Below are 14,889 nucleotides of genomic sequence, written 5' to 3' on the forward strand. Positions count from 1 at the left end.
TATTGTAGTAGTACAATGTGAGACAGTGTAAATGCTAGGAAGTGCAACAAAATCACCAGAAAGCTCTCCAAACCTTATAAACATCACATCCCATGACAATATATGACACTTTTTCGTTCTATGGATTATATTAAGGTTATGTAGAATGGGTGGGTGTGTTTTGGGGTGGGTGCTGTGATGTAAGAGGGGAGGTGGGGGGTGGGGGCTTCTCTCTCTCCCCCATAGAGCGCAGCATGAGCGCTCCGCAGCAAAAGGATGTGTGAGCAGGCAGCGCGCTACTGTAGGGACGGAGTCCACAAACTGCTCAACAAAGAACAAGCCAAACTTCGAGCTCAGGAAAGCCGCGAGCAGCCGATACCCGTAGCCGGTCAGGACAGCGAGTCCGCGACGGCAGCGCAGTCCGGAAACAGCGGCGCCCAGCCCGGTGGAATCGACGGGCTCGTCCGCTGGATCGTCACCAAAATGAGCGACAACAAGAACATCTCCAGCCGGGAGTACGCCTCCAGCAAGGAGGAGGTGGCCGTGGCTCAGGAGCAGTTCTTCGCCCCGGAACCGCGGAGAGGCATCTCCGTTATTTTGGATGTGAGTATGGAGAGGAACCAGGCTGTGGTCAGCCTCAGAGGTTGGGTGGGAGGGTGTGCGGGATGAAGACATCCAGTGAGCAGTGCGTACGGACCGGTGCAGTGCGCACTTACGCACAGAAACGATGTTACAGTTCAGTGTTAAAGGCTCGCAGCTCGAGCAGAGCGGAGCAGAGCAGAGCAGGCAGGAGATCTGCAGGAGGAGAGCTCCTCACAGAAGTCATCATTAATGCAGCTCTCTGCGTTACTTTTGCTGGTGGTTTTACTGTCGGTCCAAAGTAAGTCCGACGCGCACCAAAGCACCTCGCCGTAGTAAAAGCGGCACCAGTGAGTCAGATGGTCTGATGGGATGCTTAGGACAGTTTTATCACAACACTTTAATAATTCATGGAAATGCCTTACTACCACATCTCAGAGGCTGTAGGCAGCGGATGAACCTGTGCAGAGACGCAGCCTTCCTGTTCTGGAAGTGGCAATTACGCAGCGCCCTGTCGATGTAGGTCAGCTCATCAATACTATTGGGTTATTTTTCATCACCGCCCCACTAAATCTTTCCCCTGGAGACGAGCTGGAGTTGTCTCAATGCTTTAACGGGGTAGAAAACAAAAGAGAAAAGTAGTTCCTGAGCACGACCCAAATAGACTGATAGAGTGATAAAGAAGGGGTCCACGGGAAACTAATTAGGATCAAGACCAGAGGGCCAATATATCCTAGTACCCTAGTAAAGTAATTGTGTGTGTGTGTGTGTGTGTGTGTGTCAGGTAGATGCATCTCTAAAGTTTTTGGTCATGTGCATGAAACGTTAAAGACAATGTTGGATCGATATTTTAAAGTTTCTCATGTTCCCTGGACCGTTTCCTTTTTTGTAACATGGTACCTGGTGCCCTGATTGTGACAGTTATCTGATACACTGATTGGTCGATACACAGCGCGAGCCGCGCCTTCTGACACCAGCACTGAACTCCCTCTGGCGTCCCCCTCCAACCCCCACCCCCACATTCTGCATCGGCTTGAACTTTGAAATGTTAATCGTTTTCTCCGATATTATTGACTCCAGCGTTAATATCACGGTGAAAAAGTCCACGCCGAAGGGATTTGAGTGCGTGTGTGTGTGTGTGTGTGTGTGTGTCTCCTCATTAGATCCTGTCTGCCTGCTTGTTTCTCCTCCTCTGCTGTTCTCTTCTTCTCCTTCATCTTAACCCTGACGCACCTTTCTTTCTATTCTTGAAATATCTTTCATCTGTTGTCCTCTCCCCCTCCATCCGTCTCTTCTCTCCTCCTTTCATCCGTTTCCTTCTTGTCTTCCTCCTCTCCTCTCCTCTCCTCTCCTCTCTCCTCAGCCAGGCCAAGAAAACATCCATTCTTAATAAGGTTAGGAGATGGATGCGAGATCCCCCCCTCCCTCCCTCTGTCTCCGCTTTCTCTCTCTATTCCCTTCAATCGTTTTCTCTTCCTCTCCTTTCCTGTCTCTCATTGTCTTCTCTCTCTGTATATCTGTTACAACTCCTTTTCCACACATACACACGCATTGCACGCACACGCACACACCGCCTCCTCTCCGAGCTTGTCTGTCTCCAGCAGCTTCAGAGTTGGGCTCTGTTCTGTGGAGTTGAGTGCGCCCCAGGGTGCTGCAGGAGAGCAGAACAATGCAGAGCAGCTTGTCGTTTGGAACGCGGCGCATCTCAGCAGTAAATGATTTTCACTCTGGCCCGTTCAGATGGCCAGTCAATGCAGCACAAAACTTGCAGTTTCATTGGCAATTATCTTGTAGAGTAAAGCAGATTTAGACCAGCACATGCACTTTGCAAGTTCCATCATTTGAACTTTTATCTAGATGACTTAAAACCGCAGTCATGATTGTTGGATAAGTCGATTGATGTATTTGTCTATATAATGAAATAACATTCCTGTTTTAATTTCTCATAGCCTGAGCTAACTTATCACTTGTTTATCGAACCAGCTGTCCAACACCCAACAATCCACAAAGAGGATGTTGGGCTTTTTTGCTTGAAAAACAACTAAAACAATGGATCAGTTATCAAAAAACCTGGCGGATAATTGATTATTTTCTTGAATAACTAGCATCATTGCAGCTTTAGCTTCAGGGATGCCCATTACTGATCAGCCAGATAATGGGACATTTGTATTATTACGTATTATCCTGCAGTGAGAGTAAAGCTTGAAAATGGAGCCAATAAAATGAAGCCAAATTGCCTTTTTAATTGCTTTGTTACCTAACAAATGCAGAATGTAGCCTACACACTCTAAAACAGTAGGTGTCAGTATACACTTAAAAGTTTGCGATCCGCCAATAAACAAAGAGAAGAAGAAGAACAAGCACAGAACACTGTTGTCACGCTCATGAAGTCAAACTGCAGCCCCTGGCTATAGGGATAGATCTACTTTGACCTGTACGTGGCGGCGGCGCTTAGCCCTGCTTCCACTTTCGCCCAGTGGTCACTCATGGTATTGCGGCAGAAAATCCCCCTGCGGTCTTCAAAGCATTTTTCCCATAAAGCATCATTTTAAGAGAGATGTCTGTAAAACTGTTGACACAAAACCTAAGACCAATTTTTGCTCCAATAAGGTTTCATATTTTTACAGCTCTCCTCGAGCCAAGAAAAGCTGTTGCTTGTTGCGAAAATTGCTCCCTTTAATGAGGTTTTCATTTTATTTTTGATCTACTGTGGTCTCTGATCTTCATCAGCCAACACAGCGTCATGCACAAGTGGGCTTGTTTGGAGGAGGCGTTGCTTTGACTCTGCAGCATAGACGATAAAAGAAGAAGCAGACAAACTCAATTCAATTCAGTGAGAATTGCTCACTTAGTGCATACGTCAAAAAAAGTTTTCTAGCTTCCGGGTTTACTTCCTGGTTATGTGACCTAGCAGAATTTCACCCGCTGGCCCCGCCCGTGAGTTTTGCTCTGCCCGTACGTGCATTGTGATGACATCACAGATTATTAAACAGTTTTTCTAAGTTTGAGTAAAGTTTTACAAATATAAAACCTCCACGTATCAAAAATTCACAATAGACAGGGTCGTAACTGACCTTGTTTGCAGTAGCGGCGGCCTGTCAACACTTTACAGATGCCTCTGTAATAATTGTGCTCAATGGGGAAAATGCTTTCTGGGCCACAGGGGAATTTTTTGCTGCAATACCGCAAATGACCACCTGGTACAGTTTGGAAGCGCGGCTGAGCGGTGCTGTCCTATCTCGGCTCTATTACAGTCTATGCTCTAGCTCTATTTTAATCTGTGGGGTAAAGCAATGCAGTGTAGACAAGAGAGTCAAACATGTCCTTTCTTACCCTCAGTTGTGCATTAACTACAAGGTAGGAACTTCTTTTTAAAATTCAACAATGTGAATAATCAGTTACTGGTCTTGTGGTCTTGGCCTTGAGTTATTGGTTATCTGTACTGGCTGAAAGAAAATCCATGTCGTGCATCCCTGATTGTCTGAAACAGTAAAATACTTTTTCTTTTCGACATTTCCATTAACTGTTGATAACACAAGTCAATGTCAAGTCTTCTTATTATAAGCTCCGCTCCAGCGCTCTTCTCAAGTGTAATGGAAAAGAATCTGTGTACTTCACAGACTTCCACATCTTGTTGGTATAATGGGGCAAAGTTAAGAAGATACTCTGCCGAAAGTTGTTAGTACCCCTCACTCATCCCCCGTAGATTGGAACGACGTCTATTAAAGTTACAACTTTTGTCCTTCACATGAACAGTTACTGCACAACAGTCCGATGGTGACAGGTTTTCTCAGGGGAAAATAACAATCCTCCCTCCCACTTTCCTTCTGTCTCTTCATTTCATCTTTTGCATCCCCTCACTGTGTCTCTCTCTCTGTCTTCAACCTCTTCTCTCTCACTGTACTGTTTCCTGGCAGTTGTTGTCAGTAGGAAGAGTTTACACCACACTCTGAAACACTGATGAAAGTATCAGACCTGCTTCTTTCAAATCCACAGGGAGAGAGGCTTCCACTGAAGCTATAAATTAGATCCCAGATTCATGTGTGTGTTCATAGATGCCTAAAATGTGGTGCACACGTACACAGCAACTAATCATCAGTCTGACATCTTCCCCTAGGTCTATATTTGTTCGAATATTTGTGAGTTTTACCCTGTGACACATTAATAAACGTTTCAGTCTGTGGCTCCTACCAAGTGTTATTGCACACCACTCCACCCTATCTGGTTGAGATACACTTTGTTTAAGTGTTTGTGTGTGATTCACTTGATGCACCAACTGCCCTAACAAATTGAAAAACCCAACATTTCCATTTGCAGTTACTCACCCACTGGGTTCTGTTGTTGTTGCAAAGCATTGGTCATTCTGTTCTACTTGTTAAACATTACATTGCGTGTTTAACCATCTGTGACTTGAGCTGAAATGTGACTTCATGTAGATGTTTTTCCTCAGAGCTCGAACTTTACAAACCTCAGTCACAGATTTTTACCTCTCGATTTTCCTCTTTTATTTTTTATGTCAAAAAAAAAAAAAGTATTCTGTTAAACTGATGTTAAAGGATCAATATGTAAGAATTGGCCACCTGTTGAATTCTTAATCAAATCAAACCAGGCACCATATCACCAGCGTAATCACTAACTGCTGCTAACTGTAGCTGCCATTAGCCATTTAACTCAGTTAGCCATGCAGCTAGTGGCAGCTAGCAGACTGGGAGCTTGAGGGCCAGGGGCCTGTTATTGTTTATATAGCTAGCACAGGAGATTTGGACTGGAACTGGGACGGAGCTGGCCTTGTTAGCATGCTTACTTCAGTAGATATTTCACAATACAATATATAGAAGTAATTACATGAAACTGTTACTTTGCATTCTGAAATTTTGGTAAATGGTCTTGCATTTCTATAGCTGCCACATTCAGCCATGCACACACACATGGTACCGGGTGCAGGGTGCCAACCTGCTCATCAGGAGCAATCTGGGGTTCAGTATCTTGCTCAAGGATGCTTCGGCGTGAAGCCGGGGGAGCCGGGGGGAGCTCGGGATTCAAGCGAGTGACAACTAAGAGTCTTGCACACTACCCCTTTAAGTATTCAGTCTCTTTCTGAATGAAAGGTGACAATTTTGTAGAAAAAGACGTGAGAGTAGTTTCATTCAGAACAGATGTTCCCCAAATTACAAATTAATTAAGTTAAGACAGATGTTTTTTAATAGCTGTTAAGTAACTTTACTGTTTTTGTCTGTTTCTAAAGATTATGTGTGATATTACTTCAGAAGACATGTTTAATATCCGTCATTTTTGACAGATATTGGATTTTTTGTATTGATATCAACATTAGAAAGTTACATTGTGTTATGCCTTTTGTGACTCCAGAGGGCGCTGTGTGAAATCTTAGTGATGTCACTTGAGTCAGCGCAAAAAAGACGATATGTCTGGTTCTGTACAGGAGTGCTTTTTAGAGTACTCTTTAATAAAGTGGCCAGTGTTCTCTATTCAATGAACGTATCCATATGCTTTGCCTAAGCATTTTCCAAAAGATTAAAATATTTACAGTGTGAGACACACTTGTCTTTCTGGTCAACAGACTATCTAATAGTGTCTCTGTTTCTAAATCACCTCAAACATGCATGTTTGTGTTTTTTCTGTTAACATTTATTGAAAACCAATGACTTATATAGATTAGATTAGATCAGATAGATATAGAAATTATATATTATAAGGAGTCGCCACATTAACATGAACACCTGCACAAAATATTGAAAATAAATTAAGTACCATAGCTCTACAGTAAACACTCTTTTTGTGAAACTTGGATAACTAATGTTTTATATAAATTCCAATGTATGTGGAGATTGTGTAAGAAAAGAGTTAAATCAACTTAATGGGTTTCATTTTCATAATTTGTCTTTATGTCATTGTGTCCACCACATGTGTCTCCTTATTAGTCCCTTTAAATGAACTTTTCCAAACACAGGGTTTGAACTGACTTGGTGTTGAGACTGTCCTCCTTTAATGGCATTTATATGATTGCTCATTCTGTCTGTTTATACCTCCTGCAGCTCACTGCAGATCCCTTCAATGATACTAACTACACTCTCTTTTTTACTTTCATGTTCGCAGATATTCAGAAGAGCTGACAAAGATGGTGAGTGCTTTCATTGACTATCTTAATTACTTTCTGCAGACCTGAAGAGAGAACTAATCTGAAAAAGTCAGTTTGTATGATGTATTTGTTGAACATTATCAATTACAGAATGCAGATATATGTGTAATGTTTTACCTACCTCCAACATGGAGGGGTTTCCCAACATTTTTGAACATTTTCATTCCTGAACTTAATGAAAATGAATTTAAAAAAGAGGACATTATGTCTTGATTGTCCATCTCTATGGCTATTTCGAGGACATAGATCCAAATGATAAATTCTGAACATCTTTCCTATGGTGACAGTTTTAGTATCCACAAACAGGTGTCATGAATTACATAAATAATGTCTGCATTCCACTCAGATGTTACATCTGTGCTTTTTCTTGCAACGACACGTCCAAATTCTGCTTTAAGAAAGGTTTATGAGTAAAATGTATGATTTCTGAAGGGGATGCTGTTTTCATACAGTTCTGCTTCCAAAGGTTAAAAAAATCACAAGAAGTTAATCTAACTAACAACCTGTTTCTTAATTATGTGTGCCTCATTGGGCAGGTTATCGGCCATATGATTGTGTTTCTACACAATCTTTAGATTTACTGTCTGTGAAGCTTTTTGTATAGCAGGAAACCACAGAGCGTTAAGCTCAGTCTGTGAGCAGCCTGAGCTGCCGCTGCTGCACTATGCTGTATTTTTAGCATGTTGGGACATTAAAGTGTTTTTAAAGGGGAAAGTTTATTTTGCTGTGGAGCTGTGCCACTGAGCAGTGTGTTTATACCCTTTGGCAGCACATGTACTGCTACTTTTTCCCTCTTTATCATCTTCTCCCCATCTCTCTTTACATCTCTCCCCACACTACCCATCATTCCTCTCTCTCGTCCCCTCCCTCCTCGCCTCTTTTATCCCATCACTGTGTCGTTGACAAAAAATAATTTAACTAATGAGGAAACAACATTAAAAGCTTTGCTTTCAACGTGGCCAGATGGCCATTTACTCTTCCAGTGTGTGTGTTTGTGTGTGTGTGTGTGTGTGTGTGTGTGTGTGTGTGAAGGGGGTTTCTCTGCTACCCAAGAGTATTACTTCTTTGCCTCCTCTCCAGCAAAGCCACAGTACGTTCCCCAAATGTATCTCTGCAGAGAAGATGTCTGTTCACTTTCATGTGCACTATTATGGCGGCTCATTTAGTCAATGCTTAGTCATCTGTCTGACCGCTGTTTTATTAGTTGTTAGCTCAATGGCTGTGTGCACGGCACAAAATCCATTCATCAGCTGTTGTCGAGCAGCGAACATAAACAGTTTTTCCAGATGATTTAACTGTTGACATCATTGCTGTCAGACTTTCTCATCTTGCCCGGGGTTATTCTTTCTTTTCCCCACAACAGACTGTGAAATCAGCTGTCAACAGTTTTTAATGCTTGTACTGTGATTACCAGCTGCACAGATACAGATCGTCAACAAAATTCACAGTTTCATTTCATGCTGATCTTATCCCAAACATGGACCAGTTGTGCCAACTATAAAGCTGCTCAAACAGTCTGTAGCATTGTGTGCAACTTCACGATAACAGTCTCTTGGGGTGTTTCAACAACTCCCATCACTGCTCGAAACGCACAGCTGCAGACTTGCCTTCAAAGAGGCAGATACGAGTGTGGCTGGGTGAGGGGCTACAGAGCGAGCGAAAAGAGGGACTGAGAGTCAGCGAGGAACAAAGTGAGCAGGAGAAGAAATGACGGTTATTATGAAGAAATGTGGTTATTTGATGTATGGAAAGCAGACTGGAAAGAAAGCACCAGCGAGCACGAGCTGAAGCAGAGCTATTTTTATCCTCCTCCTCTCTCCGGGGAGAAGACCGGGGAACTGTTTTAATGAGCGAGAGAGGGAGAAAGGAGACGCTAACGGAGTAGAGGAGAGAATTGTTAAAAAGAAAGGAAGGTGCAGGGAGGGAGAGGTTGACAGGAGGAGAGACAGGAGGTGGCAGAGTCCAAAAGGGAGAGGAGGACAGAGAGAAAGACAAAGAAGAGCCGGGCAGAGAGAGGAAGGGGAGCGAGGGAATAAGAGAGAATTGTGTATCTGACAACGGGCAGTAATTGAGGTTTAATTGGCTGAGTTCTGTCTTTACATTCACGGCACAGATTTTAGAGTCGGCCTTCCTGCCCCCCAGCTGCTGAAACAGCAAGCCAGTGAGTGTGTGTGTGTGTGTGTGTGTGTGTGTGTGTCTGTGTGTGCATTAGTGTGTGTGCATAATGCATCCGCATCTACTTCAAATACAAGCTGTATGCATCGGTGAGCAGTTTTTCTGTATGCGGGAAACATAAGCGCATTGTGTGGCGGAGCTTGTTTGCATGTGTGTGTTTGTGCGGGTGTGCGTGCATGTATGTGCGCATGCTGTGTGTGATTTAGTGATCATCGCGGCTGACTCACAGTCATTGTTATGCAGCTGGTGAAGGGTTTCAGCAGCCAATAACTCTCTGAAATAGTTGCATCATTTGACGGCACTTAGTTTACTGTTTGCACTCGCAGCAGCACCTCGAGTATAACACAGTTCACGGAGCCGCTGCTGTCGGAAACTTTGTCTTCGCAAGAGAAATGTTATGTAAGAGTAACTTGGCTGCCAAATTGAATTGAATTGATGAGAAAAATTAAAAATCATTTAATTTACAGCATTAATTTGTGACATTAAAGGGCAATATACAATATGCAAGGTAATTTATTCATCATTATACAACACAGGGTTGCATAAAGAACCCTTTTCAGTCTGCGTCAGGGTTTATGTAAGCAGCAGCAACAAGATGGTGATGATAATGCAGTCGACATCTTCATATCAAATGATACGACATCAGGTAATCACTGTCCATCAACTCTGACTGTGTGTGGGCACCAAGCATCGATGTTATAAAGACAGAGCCCACCTCTCCTCGCCCAGCAGTAGTCCTGCGCTCTGTCGGCTCAGAACACGGCCCGTCGAGTGCAACAGCAGAGTCCCACTTTGTCCATTTCCTTTTCCTGTGACCGAACATTAGCCAGGATCAGACTTAAACCAAGCTGGATTAGCATGGCTCTCATCCCGACTCTCTTCCTCCCTGGGGCGGTCCAAACAGTCAGGTTGGATGGTCAAAAGACACAGTGGGACGTGATGATCTCAAAGTCTGCTGCTCTTAATTCAAAACACCAGCTTTCTTCTCCGATGATGATGACATTTCTGCCATGGGCAGTACGTGTTGCTGCAATAAAGCTGAAAAAATGATGGTTAAAAGTTTTGACCTCTGTTTTATTTGCTTTGGACAAGTTGGACAAGAGATTCATCCTGCCACTACTTGGCAAACACTGCACGTATAGATGAATCTAGAGACCAATTTGTGTGTTCTGCCATCGAGTACCGCCACCGTTAATGTGATGGCAAGTCATGGTGACTCAGTGTTTGCTGCTGTAAATTGACAATGACAACAACAATGGCAGTTGGATTGTTGACGTTAGGCAGCATCCCCAGTTACTGATGAATGTACTTTATATGGATGGTGATTATGAAATTATACCGACACATTCTCACTCACAACACATCAGTTAGTGCGACTTGCTCAGTGGCCATAAGCTTCAAACTATGACGCTCTACCTCCCCCTCAAGTGTCAGTCTTGCAAATGAAGGGCTGCGTTAGGTTTAGGCACGACAAGTTTTTGGTCACCTTAAGGAAACGGTGCTTTTGGGTTAAAATAAACAATGTCACTCCATAAGTTCAGTAATGCCACTTATGTGACCGCACTAGACTGCACTAGAGGGGTAACTACAATATCATACTTTGAAATGTATGTCCACTGACCACACTGCTGTGTTCAGCACAGTGGGAGTGAGAACAGGGTAGTTATTCAAACTTTACATGATAGAATCTGCTTACAACAATAGCTGGGATAGATGATGTGGAAATAGAGAAAAAACCGGACCATCTGCTACATTTCAAGTGATGAAGTACTGTGTACTATTGTACCAGCTAGTTTGCATAATCATTTAAGAGTTGCATTTAATCATTACAGAGCAATTCTAATGATAATATCCTTGATCTAATTCTGCTGCACATCTTGGTCCTCACATTTTTTTTACAAAGATGAAGTTTGCCTCTATGGTCGGAGCTGCTGAGACCGGCACAGGTTTTCCAGATTCGTCAAAAGTAACATTAAGAAGCGTGTAAAGGTGAAGGTAGAAAACTGTTCACTTTCTTTCTACAGCTTTCTTTCAAAGGCGTGGTTGTTGTAGGGGGAAGCCACCGCAGTAATGGCGACTTGTGGTCTTCTTCCTCTACTTGCTCAGATTCATGTATAGTAGAGTAAGCTCTTGAATATCTGTTATGTAGTGAGAAGTCAAAGAGCGAACAAAGGAGTGTTTAGCTGCGACTTGCAAACTTGATCTAATTGGCAAAAAAACAACATTTTCAAGGAACCTTGGACTCTGACAACACTGACACAACCAGGGTTTTTTGTTTCGGAGTTTCTCATCAGTTGGCGTTTTTTTTTTTTTTTTTCTTGCTTCTTGCCTTGTGACTCATCAGCCATCTGCTAATTATCGCCCCAGTGTCTGACATAAAGACAGAAAGCAGGCAGAGTTTTGGGAGGCTTGTTTACCCATCCTGTCAAGACCAGACAGAATTGCAACCTTACAGTTAAAAGCAGATCGGAGGGTGCAGCTGCTCCCGTTCAGTGTGGACAAACACAACTCTTCACTGTTACATTAATGAAAGTGACTCCCTCATTTCCTTTGGATTTGCTCTGAATATTTACACTTCAAAAAACTTCAAACATGTAAAGACAATAAAGGATATGAATGTAGAGGGTGAAGGAGGATGACGACAAAGAATCGGATGAAGACTTTTCCTGTCTCACTGTCAGCAGAAAGAATGAGACGGAGAGAAAAAGAGAAAAGCAACACATAAATCAGTTGAGAAAGACAAACTAACAAGTTGAAGACATGAGGAAGAGAGAGATGAGACGGCGCAGACAGACAGCATGATGGCCCGTACTGGAGCATTAACTTCATGGTTTATTCAACAGGAGGTAGTGATTCACTGGGGCACAGGTCTTAAAAAGAGGCTGGATTACATCTCTGTTAGCTGTCTGTTTCCCAAACCTGTGCTCCAAGTTTCTAAGTTCAATGTCTCAGCCCTATTGAAGTTCAGAGGAACAGTTTGACATGAGGGAAATACTTCCTGCCGAGAGATAGATGAGAAGACTGATACCATTCTCATGTCTGTATGCTAAATATGAGGCTGCTGCCAGAAGCCAGTTAGCTTAGCTTAGTTTAGCTTAGTTTAGCTTAAGCATAAGGCTGAAAGAAGATGAAACAGCTGGCTTTGCTCAGTCCAAAGTTTAAAAGGCAGTCACGGTCACCTTTTACTAGTTCAACACTCATACCACTACAACTCACTGTATTACATTTCTTATTCAGATACAGAGCATATTAATTGGTGAGTTTTAGAGGGGCTGCTAGGTGTGTATTTGAACTTGCGACCTTAGCCAGGCTAGGTGTTTCCCCCTGCTTGCAGTAGTGTTTACACTAAGCTTAGCTAATCTAGTCCTGGCTCTAGCTCTGTATAATGCAGAGACATGAGCAACCTTCTCATCTAACCTCGAGAAGCCGCTGTATTTGCAAGATCAAGTGATCAAGTGTCCTCACAAATCTGTCCCGTCAGGCCTCAAGCACTGCGCTTGTGGCCGAACACACATTAATTAAACCAATCAGCTTCCTTTTTGGACTTCAGGGCTGCTACAGGCTAGCTTTATGTGTGACAACCAGTGACAGATGTGACTCTTGGTTTGAAAACAACAATGGCGGCTCCTTAAGAGGTTAGCATAGCTGCTGCTATAGCATCAGCTACATCAGAACTGGAGAGTGGGCTATATTTCATTAACATAAGAGCAAAGAAGGCACTGAAGGCTTTTCTGATGGAAAAAATGTTTTCACTCTTCTGCTGACTGGCTTCAGTAGGAGCTTGATTTACCATATGGCTTTACTGGCAGCGCTCTCCTGCTGCTGATTGGGTGAACCCAGCCCTTTATAGGCAGTGATGTATCGCTGTCTATAAAGGGCTGAGTTTGGTGGTTTTTGTTATTGGTTTGTCCGAATCACCTGCCAAGTAGTTTTTGAAAGTGTCTGCAGTTTGTAGCGTTGCCTTTCCAGATTGTTCCGTGTAACAAACCATCCGGCGCGTCAGGTTAGCATAGACTATAACTCTTGGTAAATAAAAAACACTAGCTATCTTAACGCTAGCTTAACTATCTTTAAAACTGAGACTTACAGTAAAGATGGACTTCCTCTGACTCCTGTTACCCAAACGTTGAACATTAAAGCAAAGTTTTACATTTTGGGGACCAGAAGGTTGAAAGCTCTCACACATCATCACAAGTTATCTTTAGCTAAATATGAAGACCAAAGGTAACAAAATCCACCTTAAATAAATTAGTGATCTTTAGAGGTGCTGGTATTCAGATCTAGTTAGGATACCTTAGGCTAGCTGTTCTACATTAACTAACCTACGACATATACTGTATGTGAGTGTTATCAATTGGTTGGCTTGTTAACAGAGTGTTTTATTGGCTGACACTTCATGCAGTCAGACCAGGCTGGGCATAAGTTTTCAGACAGCCGGGCTTTATATCAGCATTCAGTTGGCGTAAGCCAGTTCATCTGCCACTCATACTGAAGCCTTCACATGTTGAGCTAGTAGCCCAGAAAATATGCAGATCGACCATCAGAACAGAGGGGAAACGTGAATCAGACTAACCGTGGTACAGTAGATGTGAAAGATCAACGTGTAAGCCAAGCTGTCTAAAGAACTCCCTCTGATTCAAACATTGTAGCAGCTCTAGACTAATAAATAAATCCCACAGAGGAGAAAAAGCCTTAAAAAGTAATTAATTCGCCTAGATTTCTACAGCAACAACCCCTGAGCTAATCACACAACCATTCATCAGCACCTGTGATCAGAATAATCAACTTGCTCAGGCACCAACCTCAAACAGAGTTGTCCTCATTAAAAGCTGAACTGTGTTTGATTTTTACAGGACTGATATAAAACATTTGATATGATCAGTATGATTGTTTGATTAGAAGTTTACATGCAGACACATTCCTGGGAAAACTTAGATGTCAAACATGACCGGTCCATTGCACTGATCATGGACTGTTTAACACTGTTACTATAGTTACATGCTTGCATAACATACATGCATATTCAAAGACTGTGATGAGAGTAACATTTCATTTGAAAAACAGCAGAAACTCAGATGTGGTGCACAGCTTTACATTATAGATGACGACATCAAGTCTCCATCTGGAGTCGTAGGGGGGGAGAGTTTTGACTGCCAGCAGTACAACACTGGGCTCATCTGCTGGTAGTCGCTGCAGCTCGTCAGTCAGCCAGTCAGTCAGAATGGTGTCATGTGTATCTAATTACCTGCAGTCTTTAATCACTGATTCTGCCGCTAACAAGCCCCAGAGTGCCGCACGCCGAGGGAGACGGAGAAGAGACGAATAAAGATGGGGAGCTCTGTCGGAGTGACAGGAAAGGAAGGGAAACTAGAGGAAAGTGTTTGTGCTGTAGGACACAGTTAGAAAGCCAGCGTGTGCTCTAAATATTCAGTGTTTGTCTTGGAAAACCAAATCCTTTGTTTTCCTCGAATTAAACTAACAACTGAGAAGAGAGGTGTAAATTGCAGACACCAAGTATGTTGTTACTGTCAGGTTCCTGCCTCTCCCTAACTGTTAAATTCAGACCAGCTAAATCTGGAAAATGCTGTTTACACATGTGAAACTGACATATAGTATGTTACCAGTAGTCCTTCACCCCTGCACTGAAACACTCCACTATTTTGTGCTCGTGAACTCGTCTGACACAATAAACAAATACGCCTTAACAACACGAACAGTTGTGTGATTGGATACACTTGTGTTCAAAATGAATGATTGCACAGGAGTCAGAGGCGATAGAAAGCTGTCTTCTTCCACATTCACTCAGTATCTCAGTGTGTGTTGGCTGCAGGGTTGTAGATGGGTGGCTGGTTTTTCTAAAAAATGTCTTAATTAAATCTCTGTATGGTGCTGGAAGATGAAACTCATCCACTTCACTGCTTACAGCGGTGGACTTGAACAAAGAGTGACAGAAATATAAAGTCTGTTTTTCTGTCTCAACTTGCAGTGTAATCCACTTC

The 14,889-nt window shown here is 42.9% G+C and overlaps 1 protein-coding gene across 2 annotated transcripts in view; it reads left to right on the plus strand.

Moving 5' to 3' along the window:
- Positions 1-210: 210 nt before the first annotated feature.
- necab2 (N-terminal EF-hand calcium binding protein 2) overlaps positions 211-14,889 on the plus strand; it is a 144,296-nt gene continuing 129,617 nt past the window's right edge. For both annotated transcript variants that reach the window (XM_084364882.1, XM_084364883.1), the window contains exons 1-2: positions 211-582; positions 6,673-6,697. In XM_084364882.1, the coding sequence (XP_084221008.1) occupies positions 256-582; positions 6,673-6,697 (352 nt within the window). In that variant the 5' untranslated portion in view covers positions 211-255. The remainder of the gene's footprint in view (positions 583-6,672; positions 6,698-14,889) is intronic.

Source organism: Pagrus pagrus (assembly GCF_965226575.1).
Source record: "Pagrus pagrus genome assembly, chromosome: 10".
Lineage (NCBI taxonomy): Eukaryota > Metazoa > Chordata > Actinopteri > Spariformes > Sparidae > Pagrus > Pagrus pagrus.